This window comes from Crinia signifera, unplaced genomic scaffold, assembly GCF_055691185.1.
Source record: "Crinia signifera unplaced genomic scaffold, ASM5569118v1 HAP2_SCAFFOLD_123, whole genome shotgun sequence".
Taxonomy (NCBI): domain Eukaryota; kingdom Metazoa; phylum Chordata; class Amphibia; order Anura; family Myobatrachidae; genus Crinia; species Crinia signifera.
In genome coordinates, this window is record NW_028142016.1 from 195,281 (window position 1) to 220,462 (window position 25,182).

Consider the following 25,182-nt stretch of genomic DNA (forward strand, 5'->3'; position numbering starts at 1 on the left):
ACTTGTCTATAATTGTTGCCAATTCACTTAAGTTATTAGGATTGATCTGTACATAACTTAGTTTTCTCTGCAATTTCAGTCAGTTTTAATAAAAGGGTGTACAAAAAACATAGTATCTATTGGTATTGACTTGCACATAATTATGTATATATACTAAGTTTTTACTATTAAAAGTTAAGTTTTAAAAACTGAGATAAGCGTGCCCCAAAAAATGAGAGTACTTTCAGTCTTTTTTCTGTTTGCCTATAACTTTATACTCCCTGGGGAGCACCTCCACCCATCTAATATGTACACATTAGTACAAAATAATCAGTAAGGTGGATATCAATACAATAAAAAAATATATACCAAAAATAATTTTGTGCAGCAGTATATATCCACTGTCCACTTTTCCCTCTGTTCCAGACCACCCAGCAGGTCACAAGTTCCAGTACATCTAACAGGTGCACAGGGAGGGGTAAATTTACCAATGGGAGTTCTGTTGAAGATGGGATGTTGCTATGGGCAACATCCCATCTTCTATCCCATTTTTTTAAAAAATTTAATAGTTTTTATTTAAATATTTGGTACTTGTCTACTTTCACGGCTCCCACGGTGTGCATCGTATGCGGAAAAATCGCATCGCATGAGATCGCATGCGATCTGATGCGATGCAATGTCATTTTTCACTGAAATTATGGACATGAGTTGAAATCATATAAAATGCACCCAAAATGTCATTTTTCACACTATACCACCCCCACTATCAACGCCAACCCGAAGCGCGGCGAGCGCAGCGAGACCGCGAGGGGCGGCGGTACGCGTCCTGCAACCTTTTCATACCCCCACTATCCACGTCGGCGTGGAGTTGAGAATAGAATGTGTGGCGAGCGCAGCGAGCCACCGAGCCCGAAGCGTGGTGAGCGCAGCGAGCCCCGCGAGGGGACACGGATACCTGTGAAGCCCGCAAAGGGACACGGATACCTGTGAAGGTATCCGTGTCCCCTCGCGGGGCTCGCTGCGCTCGCCACACTTTCTATTCTCAACTCCACGCCGACGTGGATAGTGGGGGTATGAAAAGGTCGTAGGACGCGATCGCATGCGATTTTTCCAAAAAATGCATGAAAACACGGTAAAATCGCATCGCATGCCACTACATATGGCATGCGATGGGAGCCGTGAAAGTACACAAGTACCAAATATTTTTCTAAATGCATATAAAAATAAAGCAAAAACAAGTATTCAATGCTCCCGATACGACAATTTTTTCGGCGAATCGGGCTGTTTTCACTCCTTGCAGTGAATCTTCTTCACTGAAAATCTGATTCACCCTATTCAATGTTCACTGTTCGCCGAAAGCGAACAGTGAATGCCGGCCAGTTCTGCGTTTCGTGCTCGCTGCAATTCGCTGGTGTATTTCAATTGGGTTTTCACTGGGATTCGTCAAGAGTGTATTCAATGCTAGGATGGAGAACTGCTTTCTACCTGATTTTTGCCATGATTCACCGTTTTGCATTCTACATCTTTTTTTAGGTGAACTGGAAAGCGATCCTTAACCACTTAACTGACTAATTTTGTTGAAAATTTTAGTTTTTCATTATTTGAAAGTTTAAGATGTTTTTAAAAATATATAATTCAATATTTAATTTTAAAATGTTACATACTTAAGGGGTGTTTTGCACCGACCCCCATGTCCATAGGCCCCTACTGTAAAATAATCCCCTCCCCCAAGTAGAACTAGCCCTATATGTGCCTGTGTGTGTGTGTGTGCGTGCGTGTGATGATTGCTTGTATTTGGCAGTAGTTTGACCAGGAATGACAAGCACCAGTGCACGTTTAGGTAACGGAGTGCTAGCCTAAGCAATGTGATGTTGGCAATAAGAGTGGAAGAACAGCAAAGCTGCACTATATTACTGAATGTCATATGACCAAGCCCATACCTCCCAACATGACCCTCTCCAGGAGGGACACAATGCTCTGCTCCTGGACTTTCCTCTTAATGCATGATTACCTTCATCTGTGTTAAACAGGTTAATTGCTAAGAAAGGTGATGGCAATCATACATTAAGAGGGAAGTGCAGGAGCAGAGCAATGTGTCCCTCCTGGAGAGGGTCATGTTGGGAGGTATGCAAGCCCAGTAACCGATTCATTGCCTACCTGACCCTCCCCTTCAGGGAGAAAATGCTCTGTTCCTGGACTTCCCTGGTAATGTATGATTGCTATCACCTGTGGTGAAAATCCTTTCTTATCTAGTTTCCCACAGGTGATGGCAATCATACATTACCAGTAAAGGCCAGGAATAGAAAAAACAAAGGAATACAGCGCTTGGGTTTAGCCTGAAAAATGAACACCTACAATAGGCAGTATAAAAACATTTATTACATTCAAAACCATATATACAACATTTCTCTAAAAAAAGTGAAAAAGATGGGGGGGTATAATAAAAAATGAAAAAAGGAGTATAAAAGAGTATGTTTAAAAAATAGTAATTGTGTGCAAAATTGCTCCAGTGTGGGAATTAATAGTTCGTGGGTACCCATGTGGTTATTATAGTTACAAACGGTGAAGGTCCACTTGGTTATTATAGTTACCAACGGTACAGGTCAGCTAAACGTCTCTTGCTGGAGGGATATAGTTGATATGGTCCCGGTTACATGCCCAACATGTGGATCTAGATTGTCTTGACAGCGGCTGGTGGAGTGAAATGGAGATGGCTGCCTTTGATCGTTTGTTGGTGGAAGCTGAGATGTTTAAATCGCATGAACAGGAAAGGCTGGTCCGGAAAGGCTGGTACACCGTGGTGCAAAACTGGAGCAATGTGTTTATAAGAGCTCAACGCGTTTCGACGTGTCAACACGTCTATCAGGTGCAGCTCGACACGTCGAAACGCGTTGAGCTCTTATAAACACATTGCTCCAGTTTTGCACCACGGTGTACCAGCCTTTCCGGACCAGCCTTTCCTGTTCATGTGATTTAAACATCTCAGCTTCCACCAACAAACGATCAAAGGCAGCCATCTCCATTCCACTCCACCAGCCGCTGTCAATCCAATTTCACAGGTAAAAGCGTCCCTTCGCGGGCTTCACAGGTGTCCGCGTCGCCATGGACACCTGGGAAGCCCGCGAGGGGACGCGTATAACTGTGAAGGTATCCGCGTCCCCTCGCGGGGCTCGCTACGCTCGCCACGCTTCGGGCTCGGTGGCTCGCTGCGCTCGCCACACTATTCTATTCTCAACTCCACGCCGACGTAGATAGTGGGGGTATGAAAAGGTCGGAGGACGCGTACCGCTGCGCTCGCCACGCTTCGGGTTCACGTTGATTGCGGGGTGGCGTATAGTACTTTTGGGGGGACATTTTAATGTTATGGGGTGTTTTTGGGCCATTTACCATTGTTCCCTATGATAATTTGGGTAAATTGATCCATTTCACATTGTTTCCTATGGGAAATCGGGGTCATCGCGGGTAAATTGAGGCATTTAACATTGTTCTCTATGGGGAAATCGCGGGCATCACGTCTGGCCCATCGCACCCGATTTTTTAGCACATGCGATTCCCAGCGATGGCCCCGATTTTACCCCCATGACCGCGATTATGATCATTGTGGCCGTGCTAGGAAACAAGTACCAAATGTTTTTATACTGCCTATTGTAGGTGTTCATTTTTCAGGCTAAACCCAAGCGCTGTATTCCTTTGTTTTTTCTTGTCTTTATTCATATAAGGAGCCTTATACACTCCTTTATACAGCAGCTGTAGCTGTACCTGAGGTTCATAGCTTTCTATTTATCTTTTAAGGCCAGGAATAGAACATTTTCTCCCTGAAGGGGAGAGTCAGGTAGGCAACCCTGAGTTGTATCAAATATTACCACACCATGTAGGCTCTTAAATTAGGATAGTACAGATGTGTCCACGTACACCATGGCTCAAATTCGCAACAGACTTTATTTTTATTAACAGTTTCTTATATAGCGCATACATATTACGCAGCGCTTTACAGAGAATATTTGAACATTCACATCAGTCCCTGCCCCAGTGGAGCTTACAATCTATATTCCCTACCACATATACAAGCACACACAGACATTCTAGGGTTTATTTTTTTTTGTTGGAAGCCAATTAACCTATTTGTATATTTTTGGATTGTGGGAGGAAACCGGAGTACCCGGAGTAAACCCACGCAAGCACGGAGAGAATATACAAACTCCGCACAGTTAGAGCCATGGTGGGGATTGAACCCATGACCTCAGCGCTGTGAGGCAGTAATGCTAACCATTACACCATCCGTGCTGCCCCTTATTACTTTGTATTACTGTGTAATGAAATATCATGTACTCCAATAGATATAATGTGAGATTAACCATGCAGCTTTGGGTTAATTGAAACCTCTAATTCTGTTTGCCAGAATATATTAAATTAGTATCAGAAAATAAACCTTTATATTTATTAGATCTTGTGTAGTGTAAAATGATCGCAATAATTAAAAGATATTAAACTAAGTAAAGAAAGTACATACTGTAGTTAGTTCTGCCAATAGATAACATATTTATGCAAATAAGTAGTATGAGTAGAGAACTGGACAGTTTCTATATTATAATAAATAATATAGTTATTACTACATAAAATGCAAGATACTTGTGCACTTTCATGGCGCCGCGCATCTGTGTCCACTCGCTGTGCTCGCCCACGCTATGGGCTTGGTGGCTCGCTACACTCGCCACACTATCTAAAGTCAACTCCATGACAACGTGGATAGTGGGGGTACGAACTTTCCACGTTGCCATGGAGTTTTCAGCCCCGCAGCTGGACACAGATGTACGGCGCCATGCTTGCGCCGTGAAACTACTCAAGTACCAAATGCAATGTTTTAAAAATGCACCCCCCAAAAAAGGGGTACATTTAGGCCTTTTTTTGTATTTTTGATACATTGCATTTTATATAGTAACTGACATGTTTCTGTTAAGATATTCCTTTAGATTTTTTTTTATTGATGCCAATTTTTTCCATCATCCAATCATTGTCATGACTGCTGTAGGGAATTGCATACGGCTGGTTAGTAAATTAGGAATCCTTATCGTATTCTTTCGATGGCATATGCATTCGTATTCGGAAAAAGGAATGTGCCATGAATACGAATTGATGTATTTTCTGCATATTTGCATACGACTGCTTATGAATAAGCCTATTTCAAGTATATTCACCCTAGTAAATTTCTCTCTGTGTCTCTCTCTTTTACGGTATCTTGTGTAGTCAATGTAGTGGTCGCTGCAGTTCAGGTCCCATATTTTGTGCAACAAAATTAGGCCCACTGTAACATGACATGTTAGGAGTTTGACTGGTACTTTATTACTGTGTACACATCAGAAAGACAGTTCTTCTTCAGTCCAGTGTACTTCTTGCTCTTTTGCAACATTAGCCCTCCCCCTCATTAATCCCCTCTTCGTTGGTTGACCCAATGCATGTCAACCTTCCTATTCTCGACATAGTAACCCTAGATGGCATTCCCAGGTAGAGTTTTATGTGTCTGTGCTGACCAATTAGCATGAATTTTTACAAGAGGATTACATTTATAATTAGCATATTGTGTTGTCCCTCAATGTTTTAAAGTCACTTTTCCTGTTCCTAAATCAGTGGGTGTATCTGGTTTGAACAACTACCGCCTGATTGCCCTCATATCCTTAATTATGAAGTGTTTTGAGACAGTGGTCTTGGATCACCTTAAGGGTGTTATACCGGTGGGTTATCAATTTGCATATAGGTCAAATAGATCCACCGAGGATGCTGCTCTTACTGTTCTTCATAGAATTCTCTGTCATTTGGAGAACAAGGAATATATTAAATTAGTATCAGAAAATAAACCTGTATATTTATTAGATCTTGTGTAGTGTAAAATGATCGCAAGAATTAAAAGATATTAAACTAAGTAAAGAAAGTACATACTGTAGTTAGTTCTACCAATAGATAACATAATTATGCAAATAAGTAGTATGAGTAGAGAACTGGACAGTTTCTATATTATAATAAATAATATCGTTTTTACTACATAAAATGTAAGGTACTTGTGTACTTTCACGGCACCAGCATGGCGTCGTGCTTCTGTGTCCCCTTGCTGCGCTCGCCCACGCTATGGGCTCGGTGGCTCGCTACACTCGCCACGCTTTCTAAAGTGAACTACATGCCAACGTGGATAGTGGGGGTACGAACTATCCACGTTGCCATGGAGTTTTCAGTCCCGCAGCTGGATACAGACGCACGGCGCCATGCTTGCGCCGTGAAACTACACAAGTACCAAATGCAATGTATCAAAAATGCACCCCACAAAAAAGGGGTACATTTAGGCCTTTTTTGTATTTTTGATACATTGCATTTTATAAAGTAACTCCCATGTTTCTGTTAAAATATTCCTTTAGATTTTTTTTTATTGATGCCAACTTTTTCCATCATCCAATCATTGTCATGACTGCTGTAGGGAAACTTATTAAAATTTCTGCAGTTTAAATGCAATATTGAACTTTTTACCATTGGAATTTATGTATAGATGGTATTTATGTATATTCCACACAATTTATATTCTTGGTAATTTTGCCATTTCATATTTGTGTGAAAGTTGAACCCTACAGAACAAAGAAAGTAAGACTAACCAGTGTGAATCAGCAGACAGGGTATTTTGTCTTTTAGTAGTTTTCTTATTTGCAGATTTCAGATTTTAATATGGATTAAAATTATTTCAGCTGCTTGCGATGAAGACACATTGGAGGTTACTCCTATGGTTCGGGACCCAGATACAAACCGTGACGCAACTGTTGGTATGTTGCAAAAATATTTTGTTTTGTTTTTGGATTCATAGAAATGTACAATGTAGTAATCAATATAATTAATTTAGAAGTTACTAATGATCATACCAGAGGAGCTACAGTTTGCTCAACGAGCTAGTGTAGTCTATAGACATCCTAGTCAAAGCTTTTCCCTACCCCAGACAAAACTGTGTTCCTAGCTATATATGGGGATGGCGGACAGCGATGTGAAGGCGGCGGGGACCAACGGGGAGCTCCGTCGGAAGGGGACATGTGTGCATCTTGTGTGCATGCGTCCCCTTCCCATGGGTGCTGGCAGTTGGTGATCCAACCGCTAGACCCTCACTAAAAGAGAGCGCCTCGATCTGTTGGGCACATTTACTAATCTGTCGTATTTACTGATTTGGCCTGTGGCGTAGGCAGGCTTATTGCACCAAATTCTTTTTAAAGCCTGTATATACGACCGCTAAATACAAATATGAGTCGGCAGCCTGCATAGATCAGTTTCAGTGTAAAAAAATAGAAGAAATAAATAAATACATTTTGAAAATGTAAATTTTGAAAAATATATTTAAATATATATATATATATCGTTGTTTTTTTTAAATAAATTGCACTGAATGCTGCACTGATCCATGCAGGCTAATGCCAAATACGCCTGGAAAATGAGGAGTATTTAAAAGCGTATTTTCAAGGCAATTACTGGTCATATCTTGCTTATTACCGGCTGTATATTGCATACGGCTGGTTAGTAAATTAGGAATCCTTATCGTATTCTTTCGATGGCATATGCATTCGTATTCGGAAAAAGGAATGTGCCATGAATACGAATTGATGTATTTTCTGCATATTTGCATACGACTGCTTATGAATAAGCCTATTTCAAGTATATTCACCCTAGTAAATTTCTCTCTGTGTCTCTCTCTTTTACGGTATCTTGTGTAGTCAATGTAGTGGTCGCTGCAGTTCAGGTCCCATATTTTGTGCAACAAAATTAGGCCCACTGTAACATGACATGTTAGGAGTTTGACTGGTACTTTATTACTGTGTACACATCAGAAAGACAGTTCTTCTTCAGTCCAGTGTACTTCTTGCTCTTTTGCAACATTAGCCCTCCCCCTCATTAATCCCCTCTTCGTTGGTTGACCCAATGCATGTCAACCTTCCTATTCTCGACATAGTAACCCTAGATGGCATCCCAGGTAGAGTTTTATGTGTCTGTGCTGACCAATTAGCAGGAATTTTTACAAGAGTATTACATTTATAATTAGCATATTGTGTTGTCCCTCAATGTTTTAAAGTCACTGTTCCTGTTCCTAAATCAGTGGGTGTATCTGGTTTGAACAACTACCGCCTGATTGCCCTCATATCCTTAATTATGAAGTGTTTTGATACAGTGGTCTTGGATCACCTTAAGGGTGTTATACCGGTGGGTTATCAATTTGCATATAGGTCAAATAGATCCACCGAGGATGCTGCTCTTACTGTTCTTCATAGAATTCTCTGTCATTTGGAGAACAAGGAATATATTAAATTAGTATCAGAAAATAAACCTGTATATTTATTAGATCTTGTGTAGTGTAAAATGATCGCAAGAATTAAAAGATATTAAACTAAGTAAAGAAAGTACATACTGTAGTTAGTTCTACCAATAGATAACATAATTATGCAAATAAGTAGTATGAGTAGAGAACTGGACAGTTTCTATATTATAATAAATAATATCGTTTTTACTACATAAAATGTAAGGTACTTGTGTACTTTCACGGCACCAGCATGGCGTCGTGCTTCTGTGTCCCCTTGCTGCGCTCGCCCACGCTATGGGCTCGGTGGCTCGCTACACTCGCCACGCTTTCTAAAGTGAACTACATGCCAACGTGGATAGTGGGGGTACGAACTATCCACGTTGCCATGGAGTTTTCAGTCCCGCAGCTGGATACAGACGCACGGCGCCATGCTTGCGCCGTGAAACTACACAAGTACCAAATGCAATGTATCAAAAATGCACCCCACAAAAAAGGGGTACATTTAGGCCTTTTTTGTATTTTTGATACATTGCATTTTATATAGTAACTCCCATGTTTCTGTTAAAATATTCCTTTAGATTTTTTTTTATTGATGCCAACGTTTTCCATCATCCAATCATTGTCATGACTGCTGTAGGGAAACTTATTAAAATTTCTACAGTTTAAATGCAATATTGAACTTTTTACCATTGGAATTTATGTATAGATGGTATTTATGTATATTCCACACAATTTATATTCTTGGTAATTTTGCCATTTCATATTTGTGTGAAAGTTGAACCCTACAGAACAAAGAAAGTAAGACTAACCAGTGTGAATCAGCAGATAGGGTATTTCTTCTTTTAGTAGTTTTCTTATTTGCAGATTTCAGATTTTAATATGGATTAAAATTATTTCAGCTGCTTGCGATGAAGACACATTGGAGGTTACTCCTATGGTTCGGGACCCAGATACAAACCGTGACGCAACTGTTGGTATGTTGCAAAAATATTTTGTTTTGTTTTTGGATTCATAGAAATGTACAATGTAGTAATCAATATAATTAATTTAGAAGTTACTAATGATCATACCAGAGGAGCTATAGTTTGCTCAATGAGCTAGTGTAGTCTATAGACATCCTAGTCAAAGCTTTTCCCTACCCCAGACAAAACTGTGTTCCTAGCTATATATGGGGAAGGCGGACAGCGATGGGGAGGCGGCGGGGACCAACGGGGAGCTCCGTCGGAAGGGGACATGTGTGCATCTTGTGTGCACGCGTCCCCTTCCCATGGGTGCTGGCAGTTGGTGATCCGACCGCTAGACCCTCACTAAAAGAGAGCGCCTCGATCTGTTGGGCACATTTACTAATCTGTCGTATTTACTGATTTGGCCTGTGGCGTAGGCAGGCTTATTCCACCAAATTCTTTTTAAAGCCTGTATATACGACCGCTAAATACAAATATGAGTCGGCAGCCTGCACAGATCAGTTTCAGTGTAAAAAAATAGAAGAAATAAATAAATACATTTTGAAAATGTAAATTTTGAAAAATATATTTAAATATATATATATATATATATATATATCGTTTTTTTTAAATAAATTGCACTGAATGCTGCACTGATCCATGCAGGCTAATGCCAAATACGCCTGGAAAATGAGGAGTATTTAAAAGCGTATTTTCAAGGCAATTACTGGTCATATCTTGCTTATTACCGGCTGTATATTGCATACGGCGGGTTAGTAAATTAGGAATCCTTATCGTATTCTTTCGATGGCATATGCATTCGTATTCGGAAAAAGGAATGTGCCATGAATACGAATTGATGTATTTTCTGCATATTTGCATACGACTGCTTATGAATAAGCCTATTTCAAGTATATTCACCCTAGTAAATTTCTCTCTGTGTCTCTCTCTTTTACGGTATCTTGTGTAGTCAATGTAGTGGTCGCTGCAGTTCAGGTCCCATATTTTGTGCAACAAAATTAGGCCCACTGTAACATGACATGTTAGGAGTTTGACTGGTACTTTATTACTGTGTACACATCAGAAAGACAGTTCTTCTTCAGTCCAGTGTACTTCTTGCTCTTTTGCAACATTAGCCCTCCCCCTCATTAATCCCCTCTTCGTTGGTTGACCCAATGCATGTCAACCTTCCTATTCTCGACATAGTAACCCTAGATGGCATTCCCAGGTAGAGTTTTATGTGTCTGTGCTGACCAATTAGCAGGAATTTTTACAAGAGTATTACATTTAGAATTAGCATATTGTGTTGTCCCTCAATGTTTTAAAGTCACTGTTCCTGTTCCTAAATCAGTGGGTGTATCTGGTTTGAACAACTACCGCCTGATTGCCCTCATATCCTTAATTATGAAGTGTTTTGAGACAGTGGTCTTGGATCACCTTAAGGGTGTTATACCGGTGGGTTATCAATTTGCATATAGGTCAAATAGATCCACCGAGGATGCTGCTCTTACTGTTCTTCATAGAATTCTCTGTCATTTGGAGAACAAGGAATATATTAAATTAGTATCAGAAAATAAACCTGTATATTTATTAGATCTTGTGTAGTGTAAAATGATTGCAAGAATTAAAAGATATTAAACTAAGTAAAGAAAGTACATACTGTAGTTAGTTCTACCAATAGATAACATAATTATGCAAATAAGTAGTATGAGTAGAGAACTGGACAGTTTCTATATTATAATAAATAATATCGTTTTTACTACATAAAATGTAAGGTACTTGTGTACTTTCACGGTACCAGCATGGCGTCGTGCTTCTGTGTCCCCTTGCTGCACTCGCCCACACTATGGGCTCGGTGGCTCGCTACACTCGCCACGCTTTCTAAAGTGAACTACATGCCAACGTGGATAGTGGGGGTACGAACTATCCACGTTGCCATGGAGTTTTCAGTCCCGCAGCTGGATACAGACGCACGGCGCCATGCTTGCGCCGTGAAACTACACAAGTACCAAATGCAATGTATCAAAAATGCACCCCACAAAAAAGGGGTACATTTAGGCCTTTTTTGTATTTTTGATACATTGCATTTTATATAGTAACTCCCATGTTTCTGTTAAAATATTCCTTTAGATTTTTTTTTATTGATGCCAACTTTTCCCATCATCCAATCATTGTCATGACTGCTGTAGGGAAACTTATTAAAATTTCTACAGTTTAAATGCAATATTGAACTTTTTACCATTGGAATTTATGTATAGATGGTATTTATGTATATTTCACACAATTTATATTCTTGGTAATTTTGCCATTTCATATTTGTGTGAAAGTTGAACCCTACAGAACAAAGAAAGTAAGACTAACCAGTGTGAATCAGCAGACAGGGTATTTCTTCTTTTAGTAGTTTTCTTATTTGCAGATTTCAGATTTTAATATGGATTAAAATTATTTCAGCTGCTTGCGATGAAGACACATTGGAGGTTACTCCTATGGTTCGGGACCCAGATACAAACCGTGACGCAACTGTTGGTAAGTTGCAAAAATATTTTGTTTTGTTTTTGGATTCATAGAAATGTACAATGTAGTAATCAATATAATTAATTTAGAAGTTACTAATGATCATACCAGAGGAGCTATAGTTTGCTCAACGAGCTAGTGTAGTCTATAGACATCCTAGTCAAAGCTTTTCCCTACCCCAGACAAAACTGTGTTCCTAGCTATATATGGGGATGGCGGACAGCGATGGGGAGGCGGCGGGGACCAACGGGGAGCTCCGTCGGAAGGGGACATGTGTGCATCTTGTGTGCACGCGTCCCCTTCCCATGGGTGCTGGCAGTTGATGATCCGACCGCTAGACCCCCACTAAAAGAGAGCGCCTCGATCTGTTGGGCACATTTACTAATCTGTCGTATTTACTGATTTGGCCTGTGGCGTAGGCAGGCTTATTCCACCAAATTCTTTTTAAAGCCTGTATATACGACCGCTAAATACAAATATGAGTCGGCAGCCTGCACAGATCAGTTTCAGTGTAAAAAAATAGAAGAAATAAATAAATACATTTTGAAAATGTAAATTTTGAAAAATATATTTAAATATATATATATATAGTTTTTTAAAATAAATTGCACTGAATGCTGCACTGATCCATGCAAGCAAATGCCAAATACGCCTGGAAAATGAGGAGTATTTAAAAGCGTATTTTCAAGGCAATTACTGGTCATATCTTGCTTATTACCGGCTGTATATTGCATACGGAGGGTTAGTAAATTAGGAATCCTTATCATATTCTTTCGATGGCATATGCATTCGTATTCGGAAAAAGGAATGTGCCATGAATACGAATTGATGTATTTTCTGCATATTTGCATACGACTGCTTATGAATAAGCCTATTTCAAGTATATTCACCCTAGTAAATTTCTCTCTGTGTCTCTCTCTTTTACGGTATCTTGTGTAGTCAATGTAGTGGTTGCTGCAGTTAAGGTCCCATATTTTGTGCAACAAAATTAGGCCCACTGTAACATGACATGTTAGGAGTTTGACTGGTACTTTATTACTGTGTACACATCAGAAAGACAGTTCTTCTTCAGTCCAGTGTACTTCTTGCTCTTTTGCAACATTAGCCCTCCCCCTCATTAATCCCCTCTTCGTTGGTTGACCCAATGCATGTCAACCTTCCTATTCTCGACATAGTAACCCTAGATGGCATTCCCAGGTAGAGTTTTATGTGTCTGTGCTGACCAATTAGCAGGAATTTTTACAAGAGTATTACATTTATAATTAGCATATTGTGTTTTCCCTCAATGTTTTAAAGTCACTGTTCCTGTTCCTAAATCAGTGGGTGTATCTGGTATGAACAACTACCGCCTGATTGCCCTCATATCCTTAATTATGAAGTGTTTTGAGACAGTGGTCTTGGATCACCTTATGGGTGTCATCTCGGTGGGTTATCAATTTGCATATAGGTCAAATAGATCCACCGAGGATGCTGCTCTTACTGTTCTTCATAGAATTCTCTGTCATTTGGAGAACAAGGACTCCTATTTTAGATTATTAATTGTGGATTATAGCTCCGCTTTTAACACCCTTGTGCCTTCAGTGTTAATTGCAAAGCTTTGGGAGATAGGGTACAATGTTCCAATTTGTAATTGGCTGTTGGATTTCTTCATCCACAGTCATTTAGGATGGGTTCTACTTTCTCATCAGAACGTGTTCTAAACATAGGTATCTAGTGTTCCTTCTAGGAATTTGGGTGGGCAGGGCACCGCTGTACGGGGGCAGCGCAAGGTGGGCGGACCAGGCCTGCCGATGCGATGAAAAGGGGTGGGCCCGGCCGCCATCATCAGTAAAGGTGGTGGGCCCGGCTCTGCCGAAGATGCTGTGCTGCCGGGGAAGCGCTGGGCATCACCTTACACACCGTCGGGGCAGGCACCAGGCTCTTGTAGCCGGGTGCTGCTAGAGGGGCAGGGCGCATTTTGCCCTTTAAAAATCGGGCAGGGCATAGCACCCTGCTAAAACAGCATAGCAGGAACACTGAGTAACCCCCAAGGATCTGTCTTGAGTACTCATTGTACACTTCAGATTGTTTTTCAAATTTAGAGTCCAACCTCATTGTTAAATTTGCTGATGATACCAGGGTAGTGGGTTTGATCAGTGAGGGGGGGGGGGGGAGTTATAGAATGGAGGTGCAGCAACTGATTAATAACTTACTCCTAAATGGTAAAAAGACAAAGGAGGTTGTTATAGATTTTAGAAGATCCAGAAGATCAACCATCAGACCACTGGTTTTAAATGGCGAGGAGGTGGAGAGGGTTACTAATACTAAATTTTTGGGTATTACATTTACTGCGGAACTGTCTTGGTCCACACATACAGCTATAGCAGTTGGAAAGGCTCAGCAATGGCTTTGTTTTTCTGCGGAAACTGTGAGCAACAGGTTTATCTAGGCCAATACTTATGAATTTCTATTATTGTGTAATCAAGAGTCTTTTGACTTATGCCATTGTGGTATGGTATGGGAATTCTAAGTGCTCTGGTCGGAGATCCCTAGACAGGATAGTCAAGGCCGCGGAAAAAGTCATTGGCCAACCCTTGCCTAGTTTGGCAGACATTTTTTTTTTTAAAGGGGAAAAGTTAAGGCTGATAAAATTATTTTAGATCCTAGCCATCCCTGTTATTCTCTTTTCTCTCTGTTGCCCTCTCGGAAACATTATAGGTGCTTAGGTTGTGTACTTGTCGGTTGCGGAATAGTTTTTTCCCATCTGTTATTTTACGTTTGAATTTGTAGTATGTGAATTGTGAGTACTTCTTTCCCGCTCCTTTTTCTTCCTCGGGATTACACTTATGCATTTTTTTTTGATGATTTGATTTAACGTAGTAATTAAGGCTGAAAAAAGATGTTAGTACATCGAGTTCAACCTACAGTATCTAACTTGTAACTACTTATTTGAGTAAGTCATATGTGACAGTTTCCCTGTAATAGTGTGGTGCAAGATGGCGTACCTGGACTAGCCGGCTTCGGATCTTCACGGCCTCTTCTCTGGAAGAACCTGTGGCAGGGAATCGCACAACCCAAGGAGACCCACAAAAGACAACTCTACCACAGTTATGAATATTTATTAAAAGAAGACGTAGTGCAATTGCTGCGGTTTTATTTAAATATATGTGAAAACATCAAATAACGAAGTGACGTGTAAACATTCCTGAGAAAAATATATAGTCAATGACCACGTCAGTATGATTCAATAGCCAGGCTGCAGCAGTCATTACAAACTCTACTAAAAGACAATCAAAGACACCATTTGCATATAAAATGACATCACAATAATGACAACCAGAAAGACATAGAATGATAATGCTATTAAAGAGAATGACTTCAAAGAAAATAATATTAATACGAATAGGATTGTCACTTAAAAACTTCACTGCATCTGTAACACTATAACACAGAATGTCTGCCGGGTGGTGCTACACACCCTATATATAAATTCTAAACTGTAGTCCCAGATGCAAAGAAAGTTCCTGAGTTTGAATAAAGGTCCCACGACGGAAAATCCTCACAAGCAAAGAATTAGGCTCTAACTTAGTGTGCACACTAATGTAAAATGGTCCTCTGAACAGAGGGGCAGGCAGATTCCCTATTCCTTAGGGCAACCTTCTGTTTGGCACTTAGAACAAAATGCAGGGGTAAATAGGCACAGGGCGTCCAGGTGCAACCACAGCTAATACTGCCCTGATCAATAGTGCACTGCTCAGTCCCTTGAGCAGGGGATGGCAGCGGTGTCGCCAATAGAATAAAGGCTTGGGCAGTGAGAGCCTCCCAAGTTTTCTCCTTACTTGTAGTAGGGAGCCTCTAAAATCTGGGGGGTGTCCATGGGTGCTGCTGCTGGGGGATAATGGCCACCCACAAAGAAGGGCTGCCTTTAGTGCTGCTGAGTAGGGCAGGGTCCCTGGGCACTAGGTGTGCCTGAAAGACTATCTTGGTTAGGGCGGCAGGGTGTGGGCCAATCAATAGTGAACAGGGTACCTTTATAAGCAGGTAGGCTGGCATCTCCTTCCCCTGTCAATCACCGCCGGGTGAAGGGATGGCTGCCGGGTCCCGCTCTCTGCTGCTGTGGCTGACGTCTCCTCGCTTGTTGGGTTCTGCAGGCACTGGGGGTGAGTGTGCGCCTCCACTCTATCCTTTCCCCGGGCCCTGCTCGCCACGCTGCTGGCTTTCTGTAGGCGCCCGCTGTCCTCTCTTGCAAGCGGCGGCTCCTTTGATCTCCTCCTGTCGTCTGGGACGCAGTCGGTCAGTCACCGCCGGCGTCTGTGTCTCTCCCGCGGCTGGGCTCTCCACTCCTCTGCTCCGCACGTTTCCAGGCTGCGTGCTCTGCTTCTCTCTGGGCTGCACGGCTTCTTCCCTTCACGTGCCAGCCTCCAAACTTTCTTCTTCTCCCTCACACTGCTGCCGGGATCACCTCTGACCTCCCAGTTTCCTGTCACGCTCTGCTGCTCACTCCTTACTAGCGTGCTCTGCTGGGTTGATTTAACCCCTCCTGTCCTGGACAGCAGACAGGGGTCTTTTTAGGCAGCATAGGCTGCAACTGTTAAATCCCTTTGTGGACACAGGGGGTACCCTGTAGTGGGGTACCACTCATATCTATAGGATTCCCTTAGTGGCCAAAAATGCATCCAGTTTTGATTTAAATTAATTAACAGTAGTTGCTGTATACACCCCCACCGGCAATGAGTTCCAGAATTTTACTGCTCTAATGGTGAAGAATCCTCCTCTTAATTCAGTACGGAATTTATTTTCCTTGAGCCTCAGTACATGCCCATGTGTCCTAAGTATAGGCCTGTTAGTGAACAATCATCTCCCAGTTCCATGTGATTCTCAATCCTGTATTTTAGTGGTGTCAAACTGATGGCCCTCCAGCTGTTGTGAAACTACACGTCCCAGCATGCCCTGCCACAGATCTTATATAATGGATTGGTAAAACCGTGGCAGGGCATGCTGGGGCGTATAGTTCCACAACAGCTGAAGGGCCATGAGTTTGACACCACTACTATATTTAAACATACTAATCATGGGCCTTATTCTAGTTCATTCTTTCTGACTAAATCCTTCTTAGATGGACAAAACCATGTGCACTGCAGGGGGGCAGATGTAAAATGTGCAGAGAGAATTAGATTTGGTAGAGTTATTTTGTTTCTGTGCAGGGTAAATACTGCCTGCTTTATTTTTACACTGCAATATAGATCTCACTTTGAAGTAAAACCCCGCCCAAATCTATTTCTCTCTGCACAAGTAACATCTGCCCCCCTGCAGTGCACATGGTTTTGTCCATCTAAGAAGGATTTTGTCTGAAAGAATGAACTAGAATAACCCCCCATATCTCAATCTCCGTTTCTCCAGTGAAACCTATTCAGCCTGGTTAACCTATCTTTGTATTCTAGTGATTCAAGACCTTTTACTAGCTTAGTCGCCCTTCTCTGTTCCTGTTCCAGTTCATTTATGTCCTTTTTATGATGCGTTGCCCAGAACTGAACACTATGGGCCTTATTCTAGTTCACTCTTTCTGACAAATTCCTTATTAGATGGACAAAACCATGTGCACTGCAGGTGGGGCAGATGTAACATGTGCAGAGAGAGTTAGATTTGGGTGGGGTTTTACTTCAAAGTAAGATATATATTGCAGTGTAAAAATAAAGCAGTCAGTATTTACCCTGCACAGAAACAAAATATCTCATCCAAATCTAATTCTCTCTGCACATTTAACATCTGCCCCCCTGCAGTGCACATGGTTTTGTCCATCTAAGAAGGATTTTGTCAGAAAGAGTGAAATAGATAAAGGCCCTATATTCCAAGTGTGGTCTCACCAATGCCTTGTAAAGAGGCATCCTTACCACTTTTAATGCATAAGAGAAAAAAGATCAAATTCTTTTGAAGAAAAAGATATGGGCGCCTGTGATATGTGTTGGTCCTCAAAAAGCAGCTGCTAAAATATAGGGGTAGTCAATCCCTATGGGAAGAAACAAGGCAAAATATATACAGTTGTAGCAGCTCTTATCTACAAAGAAGTGGTACTACACAGCAGGTATAATAAAGATTTTATATTGACATTAAAAATACACATACATTACAATAAAAATTATAATATTAATCAAAATAAATTAATAAAATTGATTGACAAACTAACTCACAGGATTGGATATGTTACTCAATAAGTAAATAATTCAGGTAAGTGCACATTACCAAGAAGGGTGGGGGATCACTGTTCTTTAGGTGTTGAATTGTGGAGCAACACAGATCCTCTCTATGGTTACGGTGTTGTAAATATGCCGTTGGAGAATCTGAGTTGTTGCGGGACCCCAACTTAGCCCGGAATGGGCCTCACTCAGAGCAGCACATCTCCTGTCTCAGGTCCTCTCTATGATCTTAAATATGTGGGAAGAACAACTAGACCCCTCAAGACATGATTTCTGGAACACAGAAGGAATGTCCAGAGGGGATTCCTTTTACATAGTGTCTCCAAACATTACGCAGAATGCCATGAAAGTGATCCTAAATGTCTGCTGCTGACAGGTCTTGAAACAATACCCCCACTAAAAGTGGAGGAGATAGATTTCAGTGATGATTTTGCATTTTGAATACTATGAATATCCAGGAAATGTATAAATATATACAGTAATTTGCTATATAGTTTGCTACAGTATATAGATTAGTATTTTCTCCTTTCCCTTCCTCTCTCCCCTAAATACAAATATATATATATATATATATATATATATATATATATATATATGTATTTAGGGGAGAGAGGAAGGCAAAGGAGAAATGACCAATCTATATACTGTAGCAAACTATATATCAAATTGCTGCATATATTTATACATATATTCATAGTATTCAAAATGCAAAATCATCACTTGGTATACATATATTCTATCTATAGTTCAAACTTCAAGAAACAACCACACAAAAAGAGTATCCATCCTAATGAAGGTTATGGAAATCTATAGGACTATATTAAGCTCCATTGCCTCATTTAAACCCCTTGGAAACAGACAATCGATCTTAAAGGTCCAATAGATTTCCTGTTTGCAGAGGATACGAAAGAGGATATATATATATATATATATATATATATATATATATATACAGCCAAGGGGTTCAGCACTCACATCCAAGCATTTTGAAAATAGGGGTGCACAACAAGGGTTATCCAATCCAGATGGCCAAATAATAATTGCAGGTGCTTAATGAAAAGCGGAGGCACTCACCAATTGCAGAAAAGTCAGTCACTTTTATTCAGTGGTCATATTGCAAGTCGACGTTTCGACCCATATAGGGCCTTTGTCAAGACAAGAGAAGTAAGATCCATAGGTACACCAAGAGAGAGGCAGTATATATATATATATATATATATATATATATATATAGCAGGTAGTAGGTCCGGCACTCACGATTGTGAAGAGGAATGCTGCGGTGCCTTCCCAGGAAACAAAATAGACTTGCTCCAATATGGATGTGTGAAGGAGGCGGCACTCGTCAGTCTTCTTTCAGTGTAATAAAAAAGCCTTTATTATCCGACGGTGTTTCGGAACTTAATCCGTATTCATGGACATACCTTCTTTCAGTGTAATAAAAAAGCCTTTATTATCCGACGGCGTTTCGGAACTTAATCCGTATTCATGGACATACTGTCTGTATGTCCATGAATACGGATTAAGTTCCGAAACGCCATCGGATAATAAAGGCTTTTTTATTACACTGAAAGAAGACTGACGAGTGCCGCCACCTTCACACATCTATATATATATATATATATATATATATATATATATATATATATATATATATATGGTGATGATCCGGCACTCCTACAGATGGGAAGTAGTCGCCCTGGTGCCTTTTCTGTAGCCTGACCGGCTACTGTGTATCAGTATGATCCGATAAACGGGGATGGTGGAGCGGCACTCAATGGACTCAATAAGCATAGAATGTACAGCAACAGCGTGCGATCAACGTTTCGGTTTATTAACCTTTGTCAAGATCGTTGAAACAATATAAAAACATACCTTTTATGCCAAAACACTGTGTGTTACCTCACGCCTCCTACTTCCGGGTCCATCCACGTCACCAGCCGGCGACGCACGATGCGGGGTGCATGTGATGACACTCACTGCCATGCTAATGCACAGCCAGGGACTTCCGGGGTCTGGAGACGGGTTGCCTAGCAACCACACTACAACAAGTGAAAAAAATACATACATTTAAAAACGAGTAGAAATCCAGTAAACAATACATGGAAGATGCACTGAGGGACAGCAATATACATGAGTAATGGGCCAAGAAAATATTTTAGATGGCCAATATCAGTAGGAGGGCAGAGATACTATACTGTATAAAAATCAGTACGTTCCTTGCCAATGACATATTAATCGAAATAATAATAAACAGTACCTAATTGAATGGTACTGGAGCTGTCCTCTATACAGAAAAAATACTGGCAAAATAGTACCTTCCTAAAAAAGCATCTCCGTGTCCATGAAGCACGTGATGCGCCTAACTGGCAGTAAAAAAAAAAATCTAATGACTGTTCACAGAAAAACAAAGGCAGTCAATACAATAAATTTAAGTAAATGGAGGTACATAAGAAATGAAGACATAAGCAAAAACAGGACCTCAGCAGAGAGGAAGTTCAACAAGAGACAAGAAATAAGCATGTATACTGAACATGATCATAAAAAACACGATAAGGGTAAATTTTCATTTAAGCCCTCTGGAGCTACGGTTCTCAATTTAAAGATCCACCTTGATTCATGTTGTAAGAGGGTCTTTGACCTATTCCCTCCTCTGATTTTATTAGGGACCTGTTCTATAATTTTATACCATTACAGTTACCATATTTACCTGATAATTGTTGGTTATGCACCCTTGATGTGGTCAGCCTGTACACCAGCATCCCTCACGATGCTGGTGTGCAGGCGGCACGCAGGTTGTTGACCAATCATTCCCTGTACAAAGGCCCCAAAATTGAGTTTTTCATACAGTTACTAGAACTCACACTCAAAAGGAATTATTTCCTGTTTGATAGTAAATGGTATATTCAACTGCAGGGGTGTGCAATGGGATCTTGTGTGTCGCCAGCGTTCGCTAATACATTCATGTTTGATGTGCAGCATGAGATGTTTTTGTCAAACCCGGACGTCGCCACCAAGATCCCATTCTTCATCCGCTACATAGATGATCTGCTGCTCATTTGGTTGGGCAGTGAGACTGAATTCCGGGACCTCATGGAAAGGGTGAACCTATCTGACACCTCGATTAGGTTCACATACTGCATGAGTAGGACCAGTGTCAACTATCTGGATGTGTGTGTTTCCCTGATGGAGAATCACATACATACCAGTTTGTATAAAAAATAAACTGACCGCAACACGATTCTTCACTATCAGAGCTCTCACCCGGTGTCCACCAAAAAAGGTTTACCCTATTCCCAATTTTTAAGAATACACAGGATTTCAGATGATATCACAAATACCGAAAAAGAAATTGATCTTATGATTGACCAATTTCGTGTACGTGGATATCATCTGAATGATCTCCTTCTGGCCAAAAATAAAGCCTTATCTGTACCCAGGGAACAGGCCCGTAGACCCAAGGGTAGACAGGAGGGTACGTGTAAAAAACATCCCTTTGTCCAGAAATTCCACTTGAGTAGCCAGGACATCAACAACAAGATCAAATCCTTTTGGCCCATGGTAACCTCTGACAGGGACATCAGAGGCCTTAGAGATTACAGCATCATGCCCAGTTATGCACGCACTCACAACCTCAAAGATTGGCTTGTGCATAACGATATATCTGCCTTCAAAGCCCCCCAGCCGAGTAACTTCCTTACCAAGAAGCCGGGCTATTACAGGTGCACAGGTTGCACCTGTTGCAGCTTTATGGAAGTGGGTAAGACCTTCAATCACCCACATTCAGGCACAAAAATTTCCATCAGGCAGGTGGTGACCTGTACTTCGACGCACGTCGTCTATTTCCTGCGCTGTCCTTGTGGTCTTTACTACATTGGTAAGACCACAAGGCAGTTCAAGGAAAGGATGGCGATGCATCGCTCTTCGATTCGCCAATTGTTAAGTGGCAAAAAAATGGATGCTGAACAGCACTTTCGTGAGTGTGGCCAAGGCTTATCCACTCTACGGTATAAAATTATAGAACAGGTCCCCAATAAAATCAGAGGAGGGAATAGGTCAAAGACCCTCTTACAACATGAATCAAAGTGGATCTTTAAATTGAGAACCGTAGCTCCAGAGGGCTTAAATGAAAATTTACCCTTATCGTGTTTTTTATGATCATGTTCAGTATGCATGCTTATTTCTTGTCTCTTGTTGAACTTCCTCTCTGCTGAGGTCCTGTTTTTGCTTATGTCTTCATTTCTTATGTACCTCCATTTACTTAAATTTATTGTATTGACTGCCTTTGTTTTTCTGTGAACAGTCATTAGATTTATTTTTTTACTGCCAGTTAGGCGCATCACGTGCTTCATGGACACGGAGATGCTTTTTCAGTAGGCACTATTTTGCCAGTATTTTTTCTGTATAGAGGACAGCTCCAGTACCATTCAATTAGGTACTTACTGTTTATTATTATTTCGATTAATATGTCATTGGCAAGGAACGTACTGATTTTTATACAGTATAGTATCTCTGCCCTCCTACTGATATTGGCCATCTAAAATATTTTCTTGGCCCATTACTCATGTATGAAGGCTGAGAAGGCACTCTGAGATTTTTCAAAAAACTGCACGGCGGCAGTTTCACAGTAAATAACTGAGATGACACTGGATAGTGTAAATCAACGTTTCGGGCGGGTAGCCCTTTATCAAGACATATGTCTTAGGGTTAGGGCCAGCAGATTCTGCTGGCTACACCTGTGGGAGATAGAAGTCCTCTAGAGTGGCTCAATACATTTGTGTCTACCATCGATGAAAAAGTTTCCATCTTTTTATTGGTGAAACTCATACATTCCTAAAGGAATTGGCCAGATAAGCCATTTGGAAAGTTATTTTACGATTTGTCTTCTTTTTTAATAATTATCTAACACCATTCAAGGGTCTCCTACCAAGGAATAACATTTTTTTTGTAGGATTAACAATATGGACCGCACAGGACCTCTATTATGATAATAGGATATTATATATCAAACAGAAGATTGTACCTGTTATTCCCCTGATGAAGTCTTTTTAATGACGAAACGCGTTGTGGTGTTTCTCCGTTTTATGAAGGATCAAATAAAGCAATTGCTTGGATGAAATTTTTGTCATTATTTTAAAAGTGCTGGTTTCATAAGGACTGTACATCGACAAATTGGCGCCTCACCACTATTGGGGAGAAGATTGTGGTACTTGTTCCCTTTGCCCTCGGGGAGCATTGTGGTTGGGCAGCCTGTTTGTACAATTGTTTATATATATTTCTGTGTACAGCGCGTGGAGGAATATTGGGGTTTGATATATATATATAACAAAGAATGACCCCACGTGCGCCCTTTAATATGAGCAGCTACTCTATAAACCCCCCCTGTTAGTGGGAGGCAAAAATGGAAAATAGAAACAAGAAATATAGAGAGCGCTTTCACCACCTAGTACAATTCACACCGATAATGCTGGTACATAATACAGTGACCCAATACAATTAAAACCAGAATGCTTTATTAGAAGATCCACATCTGGACATTGTTTCCATTTCGGAATACGACATCAATAACCCAACGCTTTTTGTCTTGAAAAAGACTTCATCAGGGGTTTTACACTAAGTATAATATAGAAACGCTTCAAATGCATATGGGCTATCCAAAACCTTCTATTAAACACCTACGAGGTGTGATAGGTTAGTAGCTGTTGGCTGTTATGGCTTCCCCAACCAGTTTCTGGTGGTAGCAGAAAGTGCAAACTGCAGCCAGTTCAGTTTGCACTTTCTGCTACCACCAGAAACTGAGCTGTCTACAGCTTAAACCCACACGTATCTCATCCACTTCTCTACTGAGCATCTGATATCGTGGATCTGGTCATCAGTACTACTTAGATTTGGTCGTCAGTACTTCAGAAATGGAATGGTCCTGTATTAATTAAGACATCTTACACATGCACCAAAAATAGGTGTACCAAGAAGGCCGCGGACACCCCATATACTTGTGGACACTTCCCCCTTACATTCGAATTATCGGATTTCTGAGATCCAGAATTTACCCGACGGTTGGGGAAGCCATAACAGCCAACAGCTACTAACCTATCACACCTCGTAGGTGTTTAATAGAAGGTTTTGGATAGTCCATACGCATTTGAAGCGTTCCTATATTATACTTTGTGTAAAACCCCTGATGAAGTCTTTCAAGACGAAACGCGTCGGGTTATTGATGTTGTATTCCGAAATGGAAACAATGTCCAGATGTGGATCTTCTAATAAAGCATTCTGGTTTTAATTGTATTGGGTCACTGTATTATGTACCAGTATTATCGGTGTGAATTGTACAAGGTGGTGAAAGCGCTCTCTATATTTCTTGTTTATATATATATATATATATATATATATATATATATATATATATATATATATATACAGGATAGTGAAGAGACAACAGCGGCACTCTGGGGATTTTTTGAAAAAATATATTTTCAGCAAAAAAGCTTCCAACGTTTCGGGGTATATGACACCCGTTTGTCAAGGTTATACGTGCAATAATAGGTACATACATGTGCTTACCTTTATCATAACAAGTGAGAAGAGTGAGCAAATCACGTTACTGCAGCGTGCTGGCATCAAACAGGAAACGGACAGTGAAAGGAAGTGGCCGGGCAGTGGATATCCTGCTGCTGGAACGCAGAGTGGACAGCAAGCCTCAGGTCTCCTAGGAGACTGATGGTGATTGCAGCAAATGTGTCCGGTGTAACGAGATGCCAGCATCACCTGACGTGACTGGCTTACCCTAGGGTGAATATTAGCATAAAGAGTGTATATTAGATAATAAAAACAGTGTAGAATCAACATGAAGATGCATTTAAAATAACGCAATATAAAAGTGACAAGATTAACTATATAAAATAACGTGCTGTGACCAAATAGTGTTTAAATTATCTTAATAATACATGTAACATAGACAAAAAGGCACCTCTTTGCCCTGACTCCTGTATGTTAGCTATGAGAGGTATAAATTGAATGAAGCTGTCCCGTGCTGTTTAATACCAAAGTATTATTGTTGACGGGAGTCAACATGTTAGCGTGTCGACAACTCTGGGGGGTAAAATAAGCATATAAGGGGGACAAATCACTAAAAATAGAAAGGGAGAAGTATAGAGAGATAAGAATAAGGAGAAGAAAAAGCACACTGAGTTTATCTTAAGCCGTTATTGATTATAATGTGTCGATGACGAGAGTCGACATGCGGTTCTGACTCTGTATC

The 25,182-nt window shown here is 40.7% G+C and overlaps 1 protein-coding gene across 1 annotated transcript in view; it reads left to right on the forward strand.

Moving 5' to 3' along the window:
• Positions 1–9,197: 9,197 nt before the first annotated feature.
• Positions 9,198–25,182, forward strand: part of LOC146052770 (centromere protein C-like) — a 66,479-nt gene continuing 50,494 nt past the window's right edge. The window contains exons 1-2 of the mRNA XM_083167950.1: positions 9,198–9,267; positions 11,689–11,763. Of these exons, the coding sequence (XP_083024076.1) occupies positions 9,228–9,267; positions 11,689–11,763 (115 nt within the window). The 5' untranslated portion in view covers positions 9,198–9,227. The remainder of the gene's footprint in view (positions 9,268–11,688; positions 11,764–25,182) is intronic.